The 16,721-nt window shown below is 42.0% G+C and overlaps 1 protein-coding gene and 1 pseudogene across 2 annotated transcripts in view; one reads left to right on the top strand and one right to left on the bottom strand.

Annotated features, from left to right (window-relative positions):
- The window catches only part of RECQL (RecQ like helicase), a 33,127-nt gene that overhangs the window by 9,659 nt on the left and 6,747 nt on the right, over nt 1-16,721 (bottom strand). For both annotated transcript variants that reach the window (XM_061638425.1, XM_061638426.1), the window contains exons 6-11: nt 4,203-4,401; nt 2,610-2,776; nt 1,174-1,255; nt 877-1,025; nt 674-791; nt 412-550 (exon numbers count right to left, since the gene is read on the bottom strand). In XM_061638425.1, coding sequence (XP_061494409.1) covers nt 412-550; nt 674-791; nt 877-1,025; nt 1,174-1,255; nt 2,610-2,776; nt 4,203-4,401 — 854 coding nt within the window. The remainder of the gene's footprint in view (nt 1-411; nt 551-673; nt 792-876; nt 1,026-1,173; nt 1,256-2,609; nt 2,777-4,202; nt 4,402-16,721) is intronic.
- On the top strand, nt 16,102-16,220 carry LOC133363450 (5S ribosomal RNA; annotated as a pseudogene).

The following is a 16,721-nucleotide window of genomic DNA, read 5'->3' as shown; positions in this document are numbered from 1 at the left end:
AAGAGGACTGCTCAAGATGGCCCGCAGGACACAAGGAGCCTCCAAGGCCAGCTGGCGAACCCCGCTTTGTTTTAAATAAAATAATAGCAAATAATGTATTTGAAAATAATTTATTTATTTATTATTTAATTTGTATCCCGCCCTTCCTCCCAGCAGGAGCCCAGGGCAGCAAACAAAGCACCAAAAAACTTTAAAACTTCATAAAAACAGATCTTAAAATACATTAATACAAAACAGCATTAAAAGCAATTTAAAAAACAACCTTAAAAAAGGGTTAAAAACATTATTAAAAACATATTAAACATAATACACAAGCCTTTGTATACGAACTGACATAGTTGCAAACGACATTTTTATAGTAAATTCAAGAGATATAGTAGCTTAAAAAAAACCTCACACAAAACCACTTGCCTGCTCATGTTGTGGCAATAGGAAACTATGTCATACAATTTCTGTTGCCCTACATTTTCCATCACCACCATTGAGCTGATTCTGAAAATGTCCCCAAAGCCATAATATAAGATGCAGTCAGCTTTCTGGTCATCCCGACCTAGAAGGAAGTGTTAAAAAAAATAGATTTTTGTTTCTCCACTGCTAGAAGGATTTATATGTGTGTTTATATACAAATATGTGTATATAATTCCACCCAGAATTTATCCTCGGTTGAGCATACCTGCACGCCCACTCTCTTGGTAATAGTTCTCCATGGATTTGCTCATTGAATGGTGAATTACAAACCTCACATCTGGTTTATCAATTCCCATGCCGAAGGCAACAGTGGCCACTACAACCTGAAACACAAAGGCAACACCGACCATCAGGATATGAGCGGTCCAAGTTGAACAGAGAAAGTTATGAAGTTATCAAGCAGTTCACCTGAATGTCATTGGTAGACCACCGCTTGTGAACTTTGCTCTTATCTTTGGGTTCCATGTTTGCATGGTAGCTGCCTGCTTTAATCCCCAGTTTCTGTAAACTCATAGTAACCTGTTCAGCATCCTTCTGGGAAAAGCAGTAGATAATCCCTGTATCATAAAAATAATTGAGACTGATGAAATCAATGAACGGGCTGTAAGCTATGCTGTAATTAAGAAGGGCTTGGGAAGACTCGAGGGTGGTCTCCTACAGAAGTTACCATGCTTTAAGAGGTCAGCACTTATTTATAAAGTTCACCTGAAAGGCCTTTGTATCTTCCATTGATGAGTTTAACAACATCCTCAATGAAATTCTGAGCAGCTGATGGTTTTTGTCGAACCTAAAGTATATAAATATATATTATAAAGGTATTAAAAAGGTTACACTTATTGTATTCCTAAACTTTTGTTTTTCTTTTGTACCTTTTTCTTTTCTCGGTACAGATTATTTAAATAGAAAAAAAGCTTGCACTTTACAAATTAAATTTTCCCTCTTGAGAAATCTGCTAAAGGATTTGAGCCTAGAAACAGCCTCATAGTGCGATTTGTCGAGGGCCATCTTAATCCATTGTTCTGCATACATCAAATAAGAGCAGCAAACACATAAACAGAGGGGCATATTCTGTAGCCGATTCCCAGCTTTGAGATGCTGTGCTTCTAAAAGTCCACCACAGCCTGGAAGTTCTCCAGAATTGTCCCTTCCCCCCCCCCCCAAAAAAAACCACCCTGCCACAATGAAGAATTAGGCTGGCTTTTAGTAACCGGAGGAGGGTGGGGTGGGGGGGAGATAAAGCACCATACTGAACTGTAAATTTGGAATCTAAATTTACAATCTAGCACAGTATTTTTTAAACTTTCCACTTTTAGAGGATCCTTTCCACATCAACCTGTCTGTTGGGTTCAGGATAGTTAATTGGCTATTTTTATACTATCTGGTTGGCCACTGTGAGAACAGGCTTCTGATCCGGCAGGGATTTTCTTGCGTTTTAGCAGAGGTGGGTAACCTTTGACCCTCCAGATGTTATTGGACTCCCAACTTCCATCAACCCAGCCAGCACGAACAATAGTAAAGAGTCACGGGAGATGTAGTCCATCAACATCTGGAGGGCCACAAGTTCCCCACCAGTGCCCTCCAGTATACCCAATCCAAACCCCTAGCCTTCTCCTCTTTTGTCACAAGGTGTCAACAAAAAAAATATCTAAGTTTAGATTAACTGCTCCTGGAAGCAAAAGAAATGATTTATGCAAGTCTAATTTGCAGATTGTATTCAGAATACAAAAAACTGGGTTACCTTGCCAAAAGGCACGAAGATCCACATTTGTATTTGCTTTTGAGGAGCAGCAAATAATCCCAACCTGTGCCATTTAATTCCCATATTAGTATTTATTAAACTGAATATATTAGTTGCTTTTGTATAAGGGCATATTGTCAAAGTGACTTGCAGCAAAAGCAACAATATAAGTAAAAACTAGGCAATCTAGTACATATGGTTGACATGTCACGGAATTCACGGCTCCCTTCAGTACCAAACTGGTGGAATTGAACTGGAATGCTCAACTAACTTGACCAAATCAGCTTAAATCCCACATATCCAGGCTTAGCTTCTTAATAATTTGGTCTGTGCATTTCATTTCTCAAATATTCTTGGAACAGGCTATTTCCCCCAAAGACAAAACCAGACTCAACAGGGATACCTCATAATACAGGTTGGGCCGGTTAAATGATGCTGTGAAGGTGATGCACTTCTGAACACAAAGAATTTTCTGAGCATCGTGCAGAACATGGCTTGTCGCAGTCGCTGTCAAGCCAATCAATGGCGCACTGGGAAATTGCCGCTTTAAGATACCAAGCAACTTGTAATCTGAACAGAAGTGAAAAATAAAAGCAGACATATTATATATAGATCAATTTTAAAAAATCCAATATTTAACCCCATTATATTCCACCAAGCTCTACTTAAAAGATATCTGTGGTGAATTCATTTTACATTTCTAAACTAACCAAATCTCAATACTGCAGAAATGGATGGTTTTCTAAATCTGCAGCACCTCCTTAAAAAAATAAATAATGTCAGACTTGTTTCCCTAAAAGAGTTTTTCCACCACTACTGATCTTCCCATGTAGCTGTGTATTGCAGCAGAATGATAGATGTGGCTTAGGATTGACTTGCAATTCATGCAGGACAATGGTGTGGCCAAAACAGGCCTGGTCAGTATTCCAGAATCTCCTGCAATGTAGAGGTTTCCAGGACAGACAGGCTGATGTGGAAAGGACCTCTAAAAACGACAAGTTTAAAAAGTACTGCGCTAGAATGTAAACAGATTCTAAATTTACAGTTCAGTATGGCGCTTTTCAAACTTGGGATGTGGACATTGGTGTGTGAGAGAATGGAGTGTATGTTTAGGTTCTGGTGCAACCCACTGCCAGTGTTGTGCTCCTTGATGAACACCCTTCTCCCTTGAGGGAATGCAGCGCTTGTGGGGAGAAAAGGTCCCTTACCCTTGACTTAGATAAATTCAGACGGTACTCTTAAAAAAAAAAAGCCCCTCTCTCAAGAACGGCAATCTCTCAGCCTTTCATGATGAATTACAAGTGCAACATAATTTGAAGTCATAGCATCTGTAAGAAAAATTGATGTGTCATATTGCAGACTTGCATGCAATATCATAGAACTGGAAGGTACCCTCAGAGGTCATTTGGACCAACCACCAGCCAATGCTGGCAACCCGCTACTTCGCAAACACTTAAGTTGAATGGCAGCCTAGAAATGTTGCAAGTTATATACTGGCCTTCTATGAAGAACTGCTCACACCAAGATGCACTAGGGCAACCCCATGAGGTCACGTAACACAAATGGCTAAAGGCATCTCACCACTACAACTGTATACTAGTTAAATTGCCTATGAATTGTAGTTCTGCAAGAGGGCTTAGAACAGCTCAGTGACTTCTTTGCACATATACTGCAGGGTTTCTTGGAGTCACAGTAGTTAGCAAACCGGTCTGTCTAGCTCAGTATTGTCTACACTGAGTGGCAGCAGCTCTCTAGAGTTTCAGACAGAGGCATTCCTATCCCTACTTGGAGAAACCAAGGGTTAAACCAGAGCCCTTTTGTACCATTGAGCTATGCCTCTGCATCTAGTAAAAAACAAAATTTGTAGTATAATGCAAAAAATATTTCCAGGGAAAAAGAACCTTGTTTATGGGCAAAAATGAGAGTCAAGATTTGCTGGTGGAGAGGAATAAAAGCCCTGCCTGTTAACATGTTAGTTCCTTCTGGATGGACATACCAGGCCTGAAGTCGTGCCCCCACTGACTGCAGCAATGGACCTCATCCACCGCAATACGTGCAAGCCTTCCTGCTTGATAAGCCTTTTCCAGCCTTGACATAAACATCTTGCTTTTCGCAATCTTCTCCGGGGTCACATAAATGAGCTTCAGCTGCGAACTGTGAGACAGCATTTCAGCATGAACCCACTTCACATGTTCCTGTTTGGGAAGAAGAAAAAGGTGCTTGCATGCATTGAGGACATCAGAAGACACACACCATAACAATACTGACTGTTTCTCTAATTCATTGCAAAACTCCAAAGGCTATTTATAGGTCAGATCAGCCAGAGTAGGAGGGAGGAGGGCTACTTTATAGAATTGCACCAGGAGTAAAGGTAAAGGTGTCCCCGCACTTGTAGTGCGAGTCGTTTCCAACTCTTAGGGTGACATCTTGCGACATTTACTAGGCAGACCGTATATATGGGGTGGGACTGCCAGTTCCTTCCCTGGCCTTTCTTTACTCCCCAGCATATGCCAGGTACTCATTTTACCGACCACGGATGGATGGAAGGCTGAGTGGACCTTGACCCCTTTTACCGGAGATTCAACTTCCTCCTTCCGTTGGAATCGAACTCCGGCCGTGAGCAGAGCTTCGACTGTGTTACCGCCACTTACTACTCTGCGCCACAGAGTAGCAACAGCAATATGGCAACAGGTGCCAATATTACAGAAACTGTTCTATCAGAAGTTGGGTGATAGCATTTGAACAACACCTTGAGAAAAGCGGAGACAGGATAGTTTCCTGTCTCAGGAACCCCTTGCAACATGGGAAGAAATATTCTGCTGGGAGATCACAGTTGGGCCAGTCTTACACTTTCTTTGTATTAAGGTGGAATAGACAATGTGAATTGTACAGTGTTATGTTGCTTTTTTGGTTTCAAAGCTTATTGGTTCAGTGTGTGGTGTGTGTTTATTGTTGCAACCTGCCCTAGGATTGTTTGGTGATGAATTGCTGGATATAAATTTTACAAATAAGTACATTTAGGACCATGTCCCAGCAAACAATCTCTGTCAAGGGTAGGATGACTTCTCACAAATACTTAACAGCATTTAACCTAGCCTAAAGTAATGCATTCTAGTGTGGCTCACCACCTTATAACCATCAGAAGATCTTTTCATATTATGAAGGTATGAAAACCGCATTTTCCCAAGCCAGGTTCAAGTTCACCAGCTGGGGAAACTGTAGGATATATGTCTATGCATTATCAGAAAATGTAATTGCAAACCACTCCCACTTCTTCCCTATCAAGAAATACAAATTCGCGTATAGATGTATCCTGCATCTATCTGAGTATCAGTGATTTGTTGAACTGTGGTTCAGAGGCCACTGGCTGTTCTAGTGTACTAAAAGGTAGTCCCCCAAACTACAATAAACATACGTTAGTTTAGAATTTATTTCGATCAAAGATCAGTACATTAAAAAGCATAGTTAAACAAGATCATACAGAATACATAAAACCATAAATGAGTAAAAAAATACAAAATTAAAATCAGTATCAAATTTCCTATATAAGATCATTTTATCATTGTTTTCCGATGTGATAGCAGCAGCACAGAAGCTAGCCACTCTTGCTGTAACCTGTGGGCTCCTATCTGCCAATAGGTGCGTTAAGTACATCTCACTAGGTAAGTCTGGGGTGCTTAGTAAAAGAGTGGCGGAGATCCCTATAAAATATACAGTACAATAAAACATGACCTACAGTTTCCACTTCCTCCATTCCACATGGACAGACCCGTTTGCGGTAAGGTACCCTTCTATATCTTCCTTCCAGGAGGATGGATGGAAGTACATTAAACCTGGCAGCTGTAAAAGCTCTTCTATATTTGGGAATATTCAAATTTGTTAAGTAATGCATGGGCACCAGTGTCCTACCGTTATCCCTGAACTCAGGGTGCCTACCAGCAAGACTCAAATGATTTTGCAGTTCTATATCTCAAATCCGCTGTTGGATAGTGGTTTTTGCTTTAGCATATCCAAGAGTGAGAAGAGCACAAGGGGTGAATCCCAGATTTTGCAATTTCTCAAACAGCGAGCTTTTCCATTTTGACTGATGTACATCAATCAGAGTCAAAGGGGCCAAGCCCACAGGAGAAAAAATCAGCTTCAACCAATAATGAAGCCTAAGAATCCAAGCATGAGCTTCAATAGAGATTAGCCCCGCTTCTAAACGAAGCAGCACATCAGGCACACAGCTTGGAACTCCCAGCACGGCTCTCCGAAACGTAGTCTGTGCAACTTCAAAAGGGACATAGTTATCATATGCACAAACCTGGGCACCATATAGCATTTTTGAAATAGCCTTTGCTATAAACACCTGGAGGGCTGAAGGCACGTATTCCCCCCCCCTTTGTGTAAATGAGTTTCCGCCGGGCCGTGAAGACCTGGCTCTTCAGGCAGGCCTTTGGGGTGGGCTAGATTTTAACATCATTGCTTTTAGATTTTAATGTTATTGTATTGATGTTTCATTTTGCGCTATTTTGCTTATTTTGTACGTCGCCCAGAGTGACTGGTTAGCCAGCCAGATGGGCAACTAAGAAATCCAATAAATAAATAAATAAATAAATAAACAAACAAACAAACAAACCGGAGCAAGGCCTTTATACTCCTCTGAGCATTCCCAGTAGCATTTTTTGATTGTGCTCTCCAGGAGCCCGATGCATGGAAAGTTACACCCATATAGACATAAGATGCAACCTGTTCAATGGGATGATTATTGATCTGCCATTTATGCTTTGCCCTTTTCCTGGAGAAGACTAATACTTTGGACTTGTCATAATTAATTTGCAGGCCTTCCTTAATGCAATGGGAGTCCAGGGCTTTTAAAAGGCATCTCAGACCTATACTTGTCCGGGTGAGAAGCACTGCACCATCAGCATACAAGAGAATTTGCAGAGCTCCGTTAGCCAATCTTGGTGGATGCCAGTTAACTTCCGCTAAGCTCTTAACTAGGGAGTTAATACAGAAATTAAATAAAGTTGGGGCAAGTATGCACCCTTGTTTAACACCATTAAAAGTTGGGATGGGATCACACAGTAGGCCAGCACGATTGCAACTAATCCTCATGCAGGTGTTTTCGTATAGTTTACGAATAAGAATTAACAAGCGTCTGTCAATGTTGGTAGCCTCAAATTTTTCCCACAATCTATCCCTCTGAATCAAGTCAAAGGCTGATTTGAAATCAATAAAGGCTATAGAGAGAGCTCCCTCTCTGGGTGATGCGTATTTTTCAACAATATGTTGGAGGACTAGGCCCTGGTCTATGGTAGATCGCCCTGACCTGAACCCAGCCTGTTCATCTTCAAGTATATTTTCTTGTTCTAGCCAATTTAGTAACTTCTCATATAAATGGCTGGCATATAATTTACTAATAATACTTAACAGGCTGATAGATCTATAATTTGCAGGGTCCGATCTTTTCCCTTTGTTATATACAGGAACAATAATAGCAAGTCCCCAATCCTCTGGGATACACGCTGTGCGATCAATACAGGTGAACAGGGTCGCTAGAACTGGAGCCCACCACTCTATATTGGCTTTAAGCAACTCAGGTGGGATATTATCCCCTCCTGGGGCTTTGCAAGGTTTAAGACTAGAAATAAGGTTAGTGACTTCGGATATGGAAACTGGGGGCCACTCTGGCAAACTGTTATGAATTGTCAGAGATGTTTGATGGGAGGCCTGACCCTTCACATAGCACGGAAGTGCGCCTTGCAAGAGTTAACAGGGATGTGGAACTCCAAATCAACTATTGTATTTCCAGAATCTTGCTGAATCATTTGCCCGAGATGCCTCTATTAAACATAGCCATGATTCTCTTTGAGCTTTTTTTTTTTCTTTAATCAGGGCTTTGTACCTTCTTTTTTGCACAAACCACTCCATGGGTACAGCTGTTACATTCATTTCTCTACAGAGCCTATACTTTTCAACTAGGGAATTTTTCATTATTATGCATTCTTGGTCAAACCAGCTTTTAGACTTGCGTCGGAACATTGTCCTGCAGTTTGTTTGCATTTCAAGCAATTTTGAAAGGAAAGAATCAGTTCTTGGAATAAGGTAACAACTGTTTTAGGGGAATCCGCTGTTAACATAGAATCACGGAGGCAAATACTCCTTTCCGAGTGCAACATCTCGGCTACGGCATTATCCCTTTGAATAGACCACCTAATACGTGCAGCTCTCACTTCAACATCTGAATTCAACATAGGTTTATAGTTAGCATACAGAATCTGCTTTCTGAAGTTTACAGATAGTCAGAGGAAGATGGTCACTCTCAAAGCGGTTACCCACTTTACAGCTATTTACAGAATTTAGCAGATTAGAAGAAACCATAATCGATTGTTGATGCACCCATACCAGATAAAAAAGTGAAGTCTCCATTCTTATCTCCCTCAACCCCCCCATTCAAAATTACTAAGTCAAGTCTGTTTATCATTTTCATAAGACATAGGCCTGCATAATTACATCCCTTGTCCTTGGATTGCCTATCAGGTATGGGATGAGCTTCCTCTAATTCAGGCGGATACTCATGAAAGTGGGTGTTTAAAGCTTAATCACTCTGACCAATTCGCGCATTAAAATTGCCGGCTAGAATCACTGAGGCTTCTGGGTACAAGACAGTCAGATTGTTAATATACTCTTCCAACTTCAGCCAATTCTTTTTCACCAGGCATTTTTGTCTGAATGGAGGTAGATAAACATTAATTAACAAAAAGCAGCATGCTCTAAATTTAATGACTGCTACGGTAGCCAAGTGAGACAAAGGCTCTAATTTAAAGAGGAAAAACCGGATGTTGGTGGAAATTAGAATACTCAGACCACCTCTAGAGCGACCTCCCTAATACTTGGAGACGCATCCTCACTGACCCAAGTCTCTTGTAGCAGTAAGATATCAAAATTATTAATAAAATCTGCAAAAAAGGGATCCGTAATTTTACTTAACCATCCTGCAATGTTCCAGGAAAGAAGGGTTCTGTGATTTATACTGGCCCATTTTTTGTCAGTCCTGACAGTACAGGATCTCCTCTTGGTGGGTGTTCCAGGCTCTTTTGTTTATTCTGGAGGGAGTAGTTAGAATTGTACTCGCATGCATTATATGTTTGTCTATTCCCCCTGTATCTTCAATAACTTCTAATTGTGGGCTCATCCTGCTAACATTTGATATCACAGGGCCTACCACCTTTGTTGGGTGGCTAACAAATTCAACAGGCCTCTCTAATGAACCCAGTTCTTCTTCTTCAAGATACCTCATCTCATCCCAAGTACAGCAGGGCCCTGCTTTACGGCGTTCTGCATTACGGCATTCCGCTGATGCGGCGGCTTTCAAGCAGGGGAAATTCCCAATTTTAAAGCCGATTGTGCCGTTTTGCAACGTTTTGGCATCATTTTTTCGCGACGCAGCCCATTATAGTCTATGGGGCCCAGCTTTACGGTGATTTCCGCTTTACGGTGGGGGCCTGGTCCCTAACCCACCGTATTAGCGGGGCCCTACTGTATAGGGGGTATAGTTCTTAATCTTAGCTTTTGAGTCAGTGAGCACTATACTCCTTCTGTTACTACTCTGCTCAGACTTATATGCCAATACATTTACCTCTATAGCAGTCAGGTCACTCTGAGCACCCTTTTCCCTCTCGGCAGCCACCCTTCCTTCTCCCACCTGTCCTTTTGGGTGATTTTCCTGATATACCAGATCCTGGTTCTCAGGATTCCAAGTTCCCGTTTTATCTATAGAATCACCCTACCCTGTCTGCATAGTTATCAGATGGTCTCTTAACATCCCCAGTCTTGTCACTATTTCCTTTTGTGCTTCTGCAGTCAGAGCACAAAAGGAGATCAGGAGAGCTTTCTTCTCCTTGCCATGAAGATCCTCTGTCATATGCTATATTCGCCCATGTTCATTGATCCAAGTCGGCTTTTCCCATAACTGTTCTGAGATGAGTTGAGATTTATGTGAGAGAATACATTCATAGGTCTTATCTGGTTCCGTTAGCTGAATTAAATTGATTGAAGTATCGGCCTTCTCTCTTAAACAATCTTTTGTGGATTTTGAGGCATATCCTCTTAGGTCCCATAGGAGCACTTGATTCTCAAAGAACCTTGAAACAATTATGCCACTTTGTATAAGATCTCCCCTGCTATCAAGAACAATTCTGGCTAAACCCCACTCTTTAAAGGTAATCACTGTACGGGCACTAGTTATAATGCAAGTATTCCACATGACTTATATGTTACAGAGAAACGGGAACTCAGGAGGACCTTGTTTAATATTTGTTAGAGATGCATTTTCCATTCATTTTGATTAAAAAACCCATTGGGTTTTGGATAGTTAGAAAGAACCAACTTGTGACGGATCAAAACAAGGTTCCAGCTGTTATCATTAACCGACTTCTTCTGACAGGATTTTGATCCGGGTGTTGTCATGGTCTGTAGATCCTGATTATCAGGATTCTGAACCTTATCCTTTGGATGTGGCAATGGAAGGCGTGCCGAACCATCTATACTCTCAAACTCATTATCTGTGCATTTTGTTTCTTTGATTGTTACTGTCTTCTTAAGCTTTTGATCAGATTTCTGGACAGATTTTGAATCATCACCATCTAATAGTTCAAAAACGCTTCTTAAACTCCATTTTCTTAAACAGTATGCATTTTGAATTTTTCACATTCTTGCTCTTTTTAAAATTATTAACGCTTTTCTTCCTTGTCACCTTCTTAGGAGCCTTATTGTTCTTCACAGCTAGCTTATTTAATTCGTTTGTTTGTAACTTACAATTATTTGGCTCCTTATCCACACCATCACTTTCAAACCCTGAGCCATTCTTTTTAAGCACTTGCAAAAGTGTAATTAGAAGTTCATTGCACTCAGATAAGAAGGATTTCATGCGTTCAATATCTTTCTTTAGCAAAAAAAGCCATCCTTCTATTGGCATATTGAACTCCTGAGTTGTCTCGTGCTGAATGGGGAGCTCCTCCTTGTTTACTTCTCCCACCCTACAAGCCAACTCAGTGACTTGTCTTAACATAAGTTCATTTAGCTGTTTATGCTTATCAGTCGATTGTACCTTCTCCTGGGTTGCCATGGTTTCAGCATGAGCCAGCTCTACTGCCAAGTTTGCAGTGGATAAATCCTCTTTATAATCATCCTACATTTCACTTTTAAAATCCACAGACCAATCTAGGCCTGCTTTTGGTGCATCAGAGGACTCCCCTTCCACACCCTTCTCTTCACCTCTGTTTACAAGGAACTGTGTGATTTTTGTCTGCTCACTTCAATCTCTCTGCGAGTTCAGGGGAATGCTCTCGAAGGTGGGCAAAATCCCCAAAACTTTACGTGCATTTCTGGTAAGCACCATTATTTGCACATTAAAATATAGAATATAAAAAGCTCAGTGTAACAGGATATCACTGAGGGAGTGGCTTTCTTGTTCTAAACACAAGTTAATGTTGATGCTTAGCGGTTCTTGCGTGAAACAACACGTTACGTTTGGATGTAAGATGGTAAAGAATCATCACAGAGGCATGAAAAAGTTTAAGAGTCTTTATTTAGACATTAAGGCCAAAGGCTTAAGAGTAGATACAAGTAGAGTTGCTCCCCCTCTCTAGGAGAAGTTCCCAGTTCAGATACAAGACACAGAACAGCAACTCAGACCGCTCAGCACAGAACAGAACAGGAGTAGAAAAACAGTTAGACTTTTTCCCAAGCTGTTATCATCCGTTACTATGGCAACATGTCTGTTTCCCAGGCCAGTCTTAGCTGATAACGCTGCTCCTTCAGACACATGCTTGTAACTCTTTCAGACCTGATGAAAACATCCTTAGGCAGTACGGCCTAATGCCAACATTCCCCCCTTTTCATCATGTCTGTATATCCATTACAACAATTTCATTACAGTAATACATTTCTACAATACAAAGTAATTCATTTCAATACATTGCATCATACATTTCCAGTTCAGTACATTTCAGGACATTTTAAAACTTTATCAATCAAATTTCGGTTGCACACAAGTCAGATACAGTGTCTCAGGATCCATCTCAACCTCTTTGTGCATCCCTGGACTGGTTATTAATCCCACAGTAAATCTTTCGGGCGGTTTCCCAATGTTGGATCTCTCAGAACGTCTCAAAGGCACTAGAGCTTCTGCTCTCTCAGCCTTCCCGTTTGAGCTGGTGCTTGGTACAGCTTGCTCAGGATATTCCATTTCCTCAGCCTTGCGTTTCTTTGATCTCCGTTTCCCACAAATGAGTTCATTTAATGCATCCCTAAGTGGAATTTGTGTGCCTTCCACTTTTATGTCAAGGTTTGGTTTAAATGCCAATGCCGGTGCTTGTGTGTCATCTGACCCTGTGAGAATGACTGTTTGCCTTTGATCCCAAGGCTTTTCTGAGACTTTAATGCTTCTGCTCAGAACTAATTGCTGTGTTTCTGGTATCCAAACTCTGAAATATGCATTCTGTAACCCCAGAACAAATCCCTGTTGTGCTCTGGGTGCAAGTTTGCCCCTTCTTTTTCCCTGTGGAATGTGGACCCATCATCTAGCTCCAAATCTCTGAATGTGTTGCACTTTCGGCTTTCTCCCAGTGAAAGTTTCTCATAAGGTGACATTCCAAGTGCACTGTGTAACACCCTGTTGTGAATGTAATTCGCATACATAATTGCCTCTCCCCAGAAAGAATTCCCTAAACTGGAATCCATTAACATGGCTCTCATTGCTTCCTGAAGCACCCTGTTTTTTCTCTCTGCAGTCCCGTTGGAAGGCTTAAGTGCTATTTTCTTACTTGCCAGCACTTCATGCAATGCTTTACCCATGAATTCCTCCCCCTGGTCTGAGCGTATAGCCCCCACCGTGGTGCCATGTTGAGTTTCGATTCTCTTTATGAACAGTTTCAGCTTCTGCTCGGCTTCACTTTTATGCTTGAGCAAATAAAGATGAGTGTATCTCGAAAAATCATCTACTATGACCATAAAATACCGTGCACCTCCTTTTGAACTGTTTATTGGCCCTGATAAATCAACATGAATGAGTTCATAGGGAGCTGATGTGGTCCTTCCAGCCTCCCGGTTTATGGGTGCAATTGTCATTTTCGCTTTATGGCAAGCGTCACAATCCATTAGCTGCCCACAGTCTTTTAACTGCATGTTTTCACTATGCATCGGGGTTTTCTTAATTGTGTCAAAGTTTGCATGCCCCAGCCTCTGATGCCACTCATGGACGCAGCCCTGATGTGTCTGTGCCTCAGCATTTAACACAGCACACCCTGCTTGACTGCTCTTTATTACAAACTGTGAATCATTCAGGCTTCCCTGCAGACACACTTGATCTCCCCTTAATACATAACATTTGTTTCTGTCAAACAACACTGAAAACCCACAACTGGTCAGTTTTCTCACAGACAACATGTTATGAGACAGTTCTGGTACAAACAATCTGACAGTATTCCAAGCTTATCAACACCAGTCCACGAGCCTCCACATTCTTCCGCGATCCATCCGCCAAAAGAACTGAGTCCTGCTCATCTGTAGACGTATAAAACAAACTCCTGTCTTTGATTAATACATGGGACGCACCACTGTCAAGAATCCAGTCAATTTGTCCCAAATCTTGAGGCTTCTGTTTACAAACAAAGTTCACACTTCCCTGCTTCCAGCCTCTGTCCCTGGAGTTGCGCCTGACTGCACAGTCTCTCTGGAGATGCCCACGAGCTCCGCAGACATAACAAGCCTTTAGCCGCTGCTGCTCCTGCTTGTAATCCTGCTTGCTTCCATCTGCCTCCTTCGGCACGGCACTTTTCTTCGCCTCTTGTCTCCGCTGCCATTCCTGGCTCAGCTTTTCCTCAATAAACGTGACGTTGAGCCCCCAATCGGGCATGGCTTCCATAGCCATAACAAAAGTATTCCAACTCCCATCGAGTGAAGCCAGGATCAAATAGGTCTTCTGAAGTTCACTGTGTTCGACGCCTCGGTCCGTCAGCTCTGCAAACAAGCGTCTGAATTCCGTGAGATGCTCACTCATTTTGCACTCACCCGTGAAGCGCATCTGGTACAGCTTCCGTGCCAAACACAATCTAGATCCCGCGGTCTGTTGCACATGAAGGGCCTCCAACACATCCCACATCTGTTTGGCGTTTGTAACATCTCTCACGTGTAGCAGTTGAGAGTCTGATAGAGCCAGAGTAATAAAAGCCTGCGCCCTCTCATCATTCCGTGTCCAGGCAGCTGTAAGGGGTGCAGGGGGTGTTCCTTCAATAGCTTCCCATAAATCCTCTTTTATCAAGAAAGCACGCATTCTTGGCTTCCAACTACCATAATTCTTTTCATTAAGCCTCTCCATCGGCAAGCCTCCACCAGACATGTTTACAGCAGCCATCTCTGCTCACCTCTGTCTGGTACAATCGATCACACTGCCCTCTGGATCTCCGTCTGCCATTCAGACCAGCCACTTACTCCTGTGTAACACGCTGTGGATCTGGGCCCATAACCCTGTTGATGCTTGGCGGTTCTTGCGTGAAACAACACGTTACGTTTGGATGTAAGATGGTAAAGAATCATCACAGAGGCATGAGAAAGTTTAAGAGTCTTTACTTAGACATTAAGGCCAAAGGCTTAAGAGTAGATACAAGTAGAGTTTCTCCCCCCCTCTAGAAGTTCCCAGTTCAGATACAAGACACAGAACAGCAACTCAGACCGCTCAGCACAGAACAGAACAGGAGTAGAAAAACAGTTAGACTTTTCCCCAAGCTGTTATCATCCGTTACCATGGCAACATGTCTGTTTCCCAGGCCAGTCTTAGCTGATAACGCTGCTCCTTCAGACACATGCTTGTAACTCTTTCAGACCTGATGAAAACATCCTTAGGCAGTACGGCCTAATGCCAACAGTTAATACAGTTGCTCTCGGTCTTTGTATGCTTATTTTTAAATCCTAGAGCTTATAATGAAGCATGGCATAATACTCTGTGTTTATCTTTATCTCTTGGCTTGCGTGTTGTATAAAAAAGTTATCTCTTCTTATCGGCACTGTGACGTCCTTCCCTGGTTGTCCCTGTCAGGTTCCAACCTGCTTGTGGCTACTGCCTTTCACTAGGCACCACCAGGGATACCACCAGTCCAGACCATCCTTTATATGGTTTCTCACTCCGCTCTAGCACAGATCTCACTAGATCCCCCTGCTAGGCAGCACCACCAGTCACATCCTATAACCAATACTCCCAGAGACTTTGCCTGAGTCTCTCTCTAGCTGGTTACTTTTGTGACCACGTGCTTATGCTGTTCCCAACCCCCTTGTATCTTTATAGATAACGCATACAACTCTGGGTTGCTCTGGATACGAATTGTTATTATTCCTCCCTTCACCGCTGCCACCATTAGATACTGTTTCTGTTCAGCCTTGGTAATTACCTTGCCCTCCCTTCTGGTATGTATATCCCCCAGCCAAGGATCAGGCCTTTGGTAAACCAAATAAGTATTTATTAAATATCAGAAATAACAAGATTAGTTTTAGAATGTTTCACAAGCGTATGGTTTCATCCATTCCTGTTTTGTACTTGACTTATTATTAATCAGAACTCCAACTCCCTCTTTCTCTACACTCCTGACCTCCACCCTCAAACACCTTTCTCCACACTCCCAACATCCACCCAGATTCAACTGTCATTCTTCCATTTATACTCCCAGCCATTCAAACACTCAGCGAATCATCCAGCATTCTACTGCTCATGTACTCCCCCCTCCTTTCACTCCACTTACCATATGTCTTCTATATAAACAGCACTTACCATATTTATACTATAAGCAAGAACATCACAGGCACCACCCTCTTTGTTTTTCAAGCCTCCTTCACTCCTTCAACAGATTTTGTTTCAACTCTACAGCCATACTATCCTGAACACGCCTGATCTCGTCTGATCTTGGAAGCTAAGCAGGGTCAGGTCTGGTTAGTACTTGGGTGGGAAACCACCTAGGAATACCAGGTGCCATAGGCTTAAAAAAATAAAATAAACAAAGGGTTTTAAAAATATTTTTTAAATAATTTTTAAACCACGTGACTTAAATTGAATACTCCCAGCTCCAAGTCCAGTTCTGTGCCCACTGTCTTCTGTTATTGGGCTGACCAGCCTGCACTACACTTCTCTTATCATAATTACTCCATACATGAGACTCATCTGAGGGCCAGACGCTGACAGAACACCAGCTATACCCAATCCAGACTGGGTTCTGGTGCAGACAAGCAGAATACCCTTCTTTTATCAATGAGTTCCTATCACTTGGCAACTCAGCCCAAGCAACAAGGCAAACTGAATCCTTTCAATATCAACATTCTAGAGAGGGTTTTCAAGAATACTTTTTTTTCCCCTTGAGCCTTTTTCACATCCACTGACAACTTGTAAAACTCATGCAAATGAATAGGAGTGACCTCAGTCACTTATGACCACAGCTTGTAAATAAGGAGGATATCAGCATCTCCGTTGGACGCCAGGAACCGA

The sequence above is a fragment of the Rhineura floridana genome, chromosome 8 (assembly GCF_030035675.1).
Source record: "Rhineura floridana isolate rRhiFlo1 chromosome 8, rRhiFlo1.hap2, whole genome shotgun sequence".
In the NCBI taxonomy this organism is placed as follows: domain Eukaryota; kingdom Metazoa; phylum Chordata; class Lepidosauria; order Squamata; family Rhineuridae; genus Rhineura; species Rhineura floridana.
The sequence above is the reverse complement of the archived record's forward strand: the minus strand, read 5'-3'. Positions and strand labels throughout refer to the sequence as shown.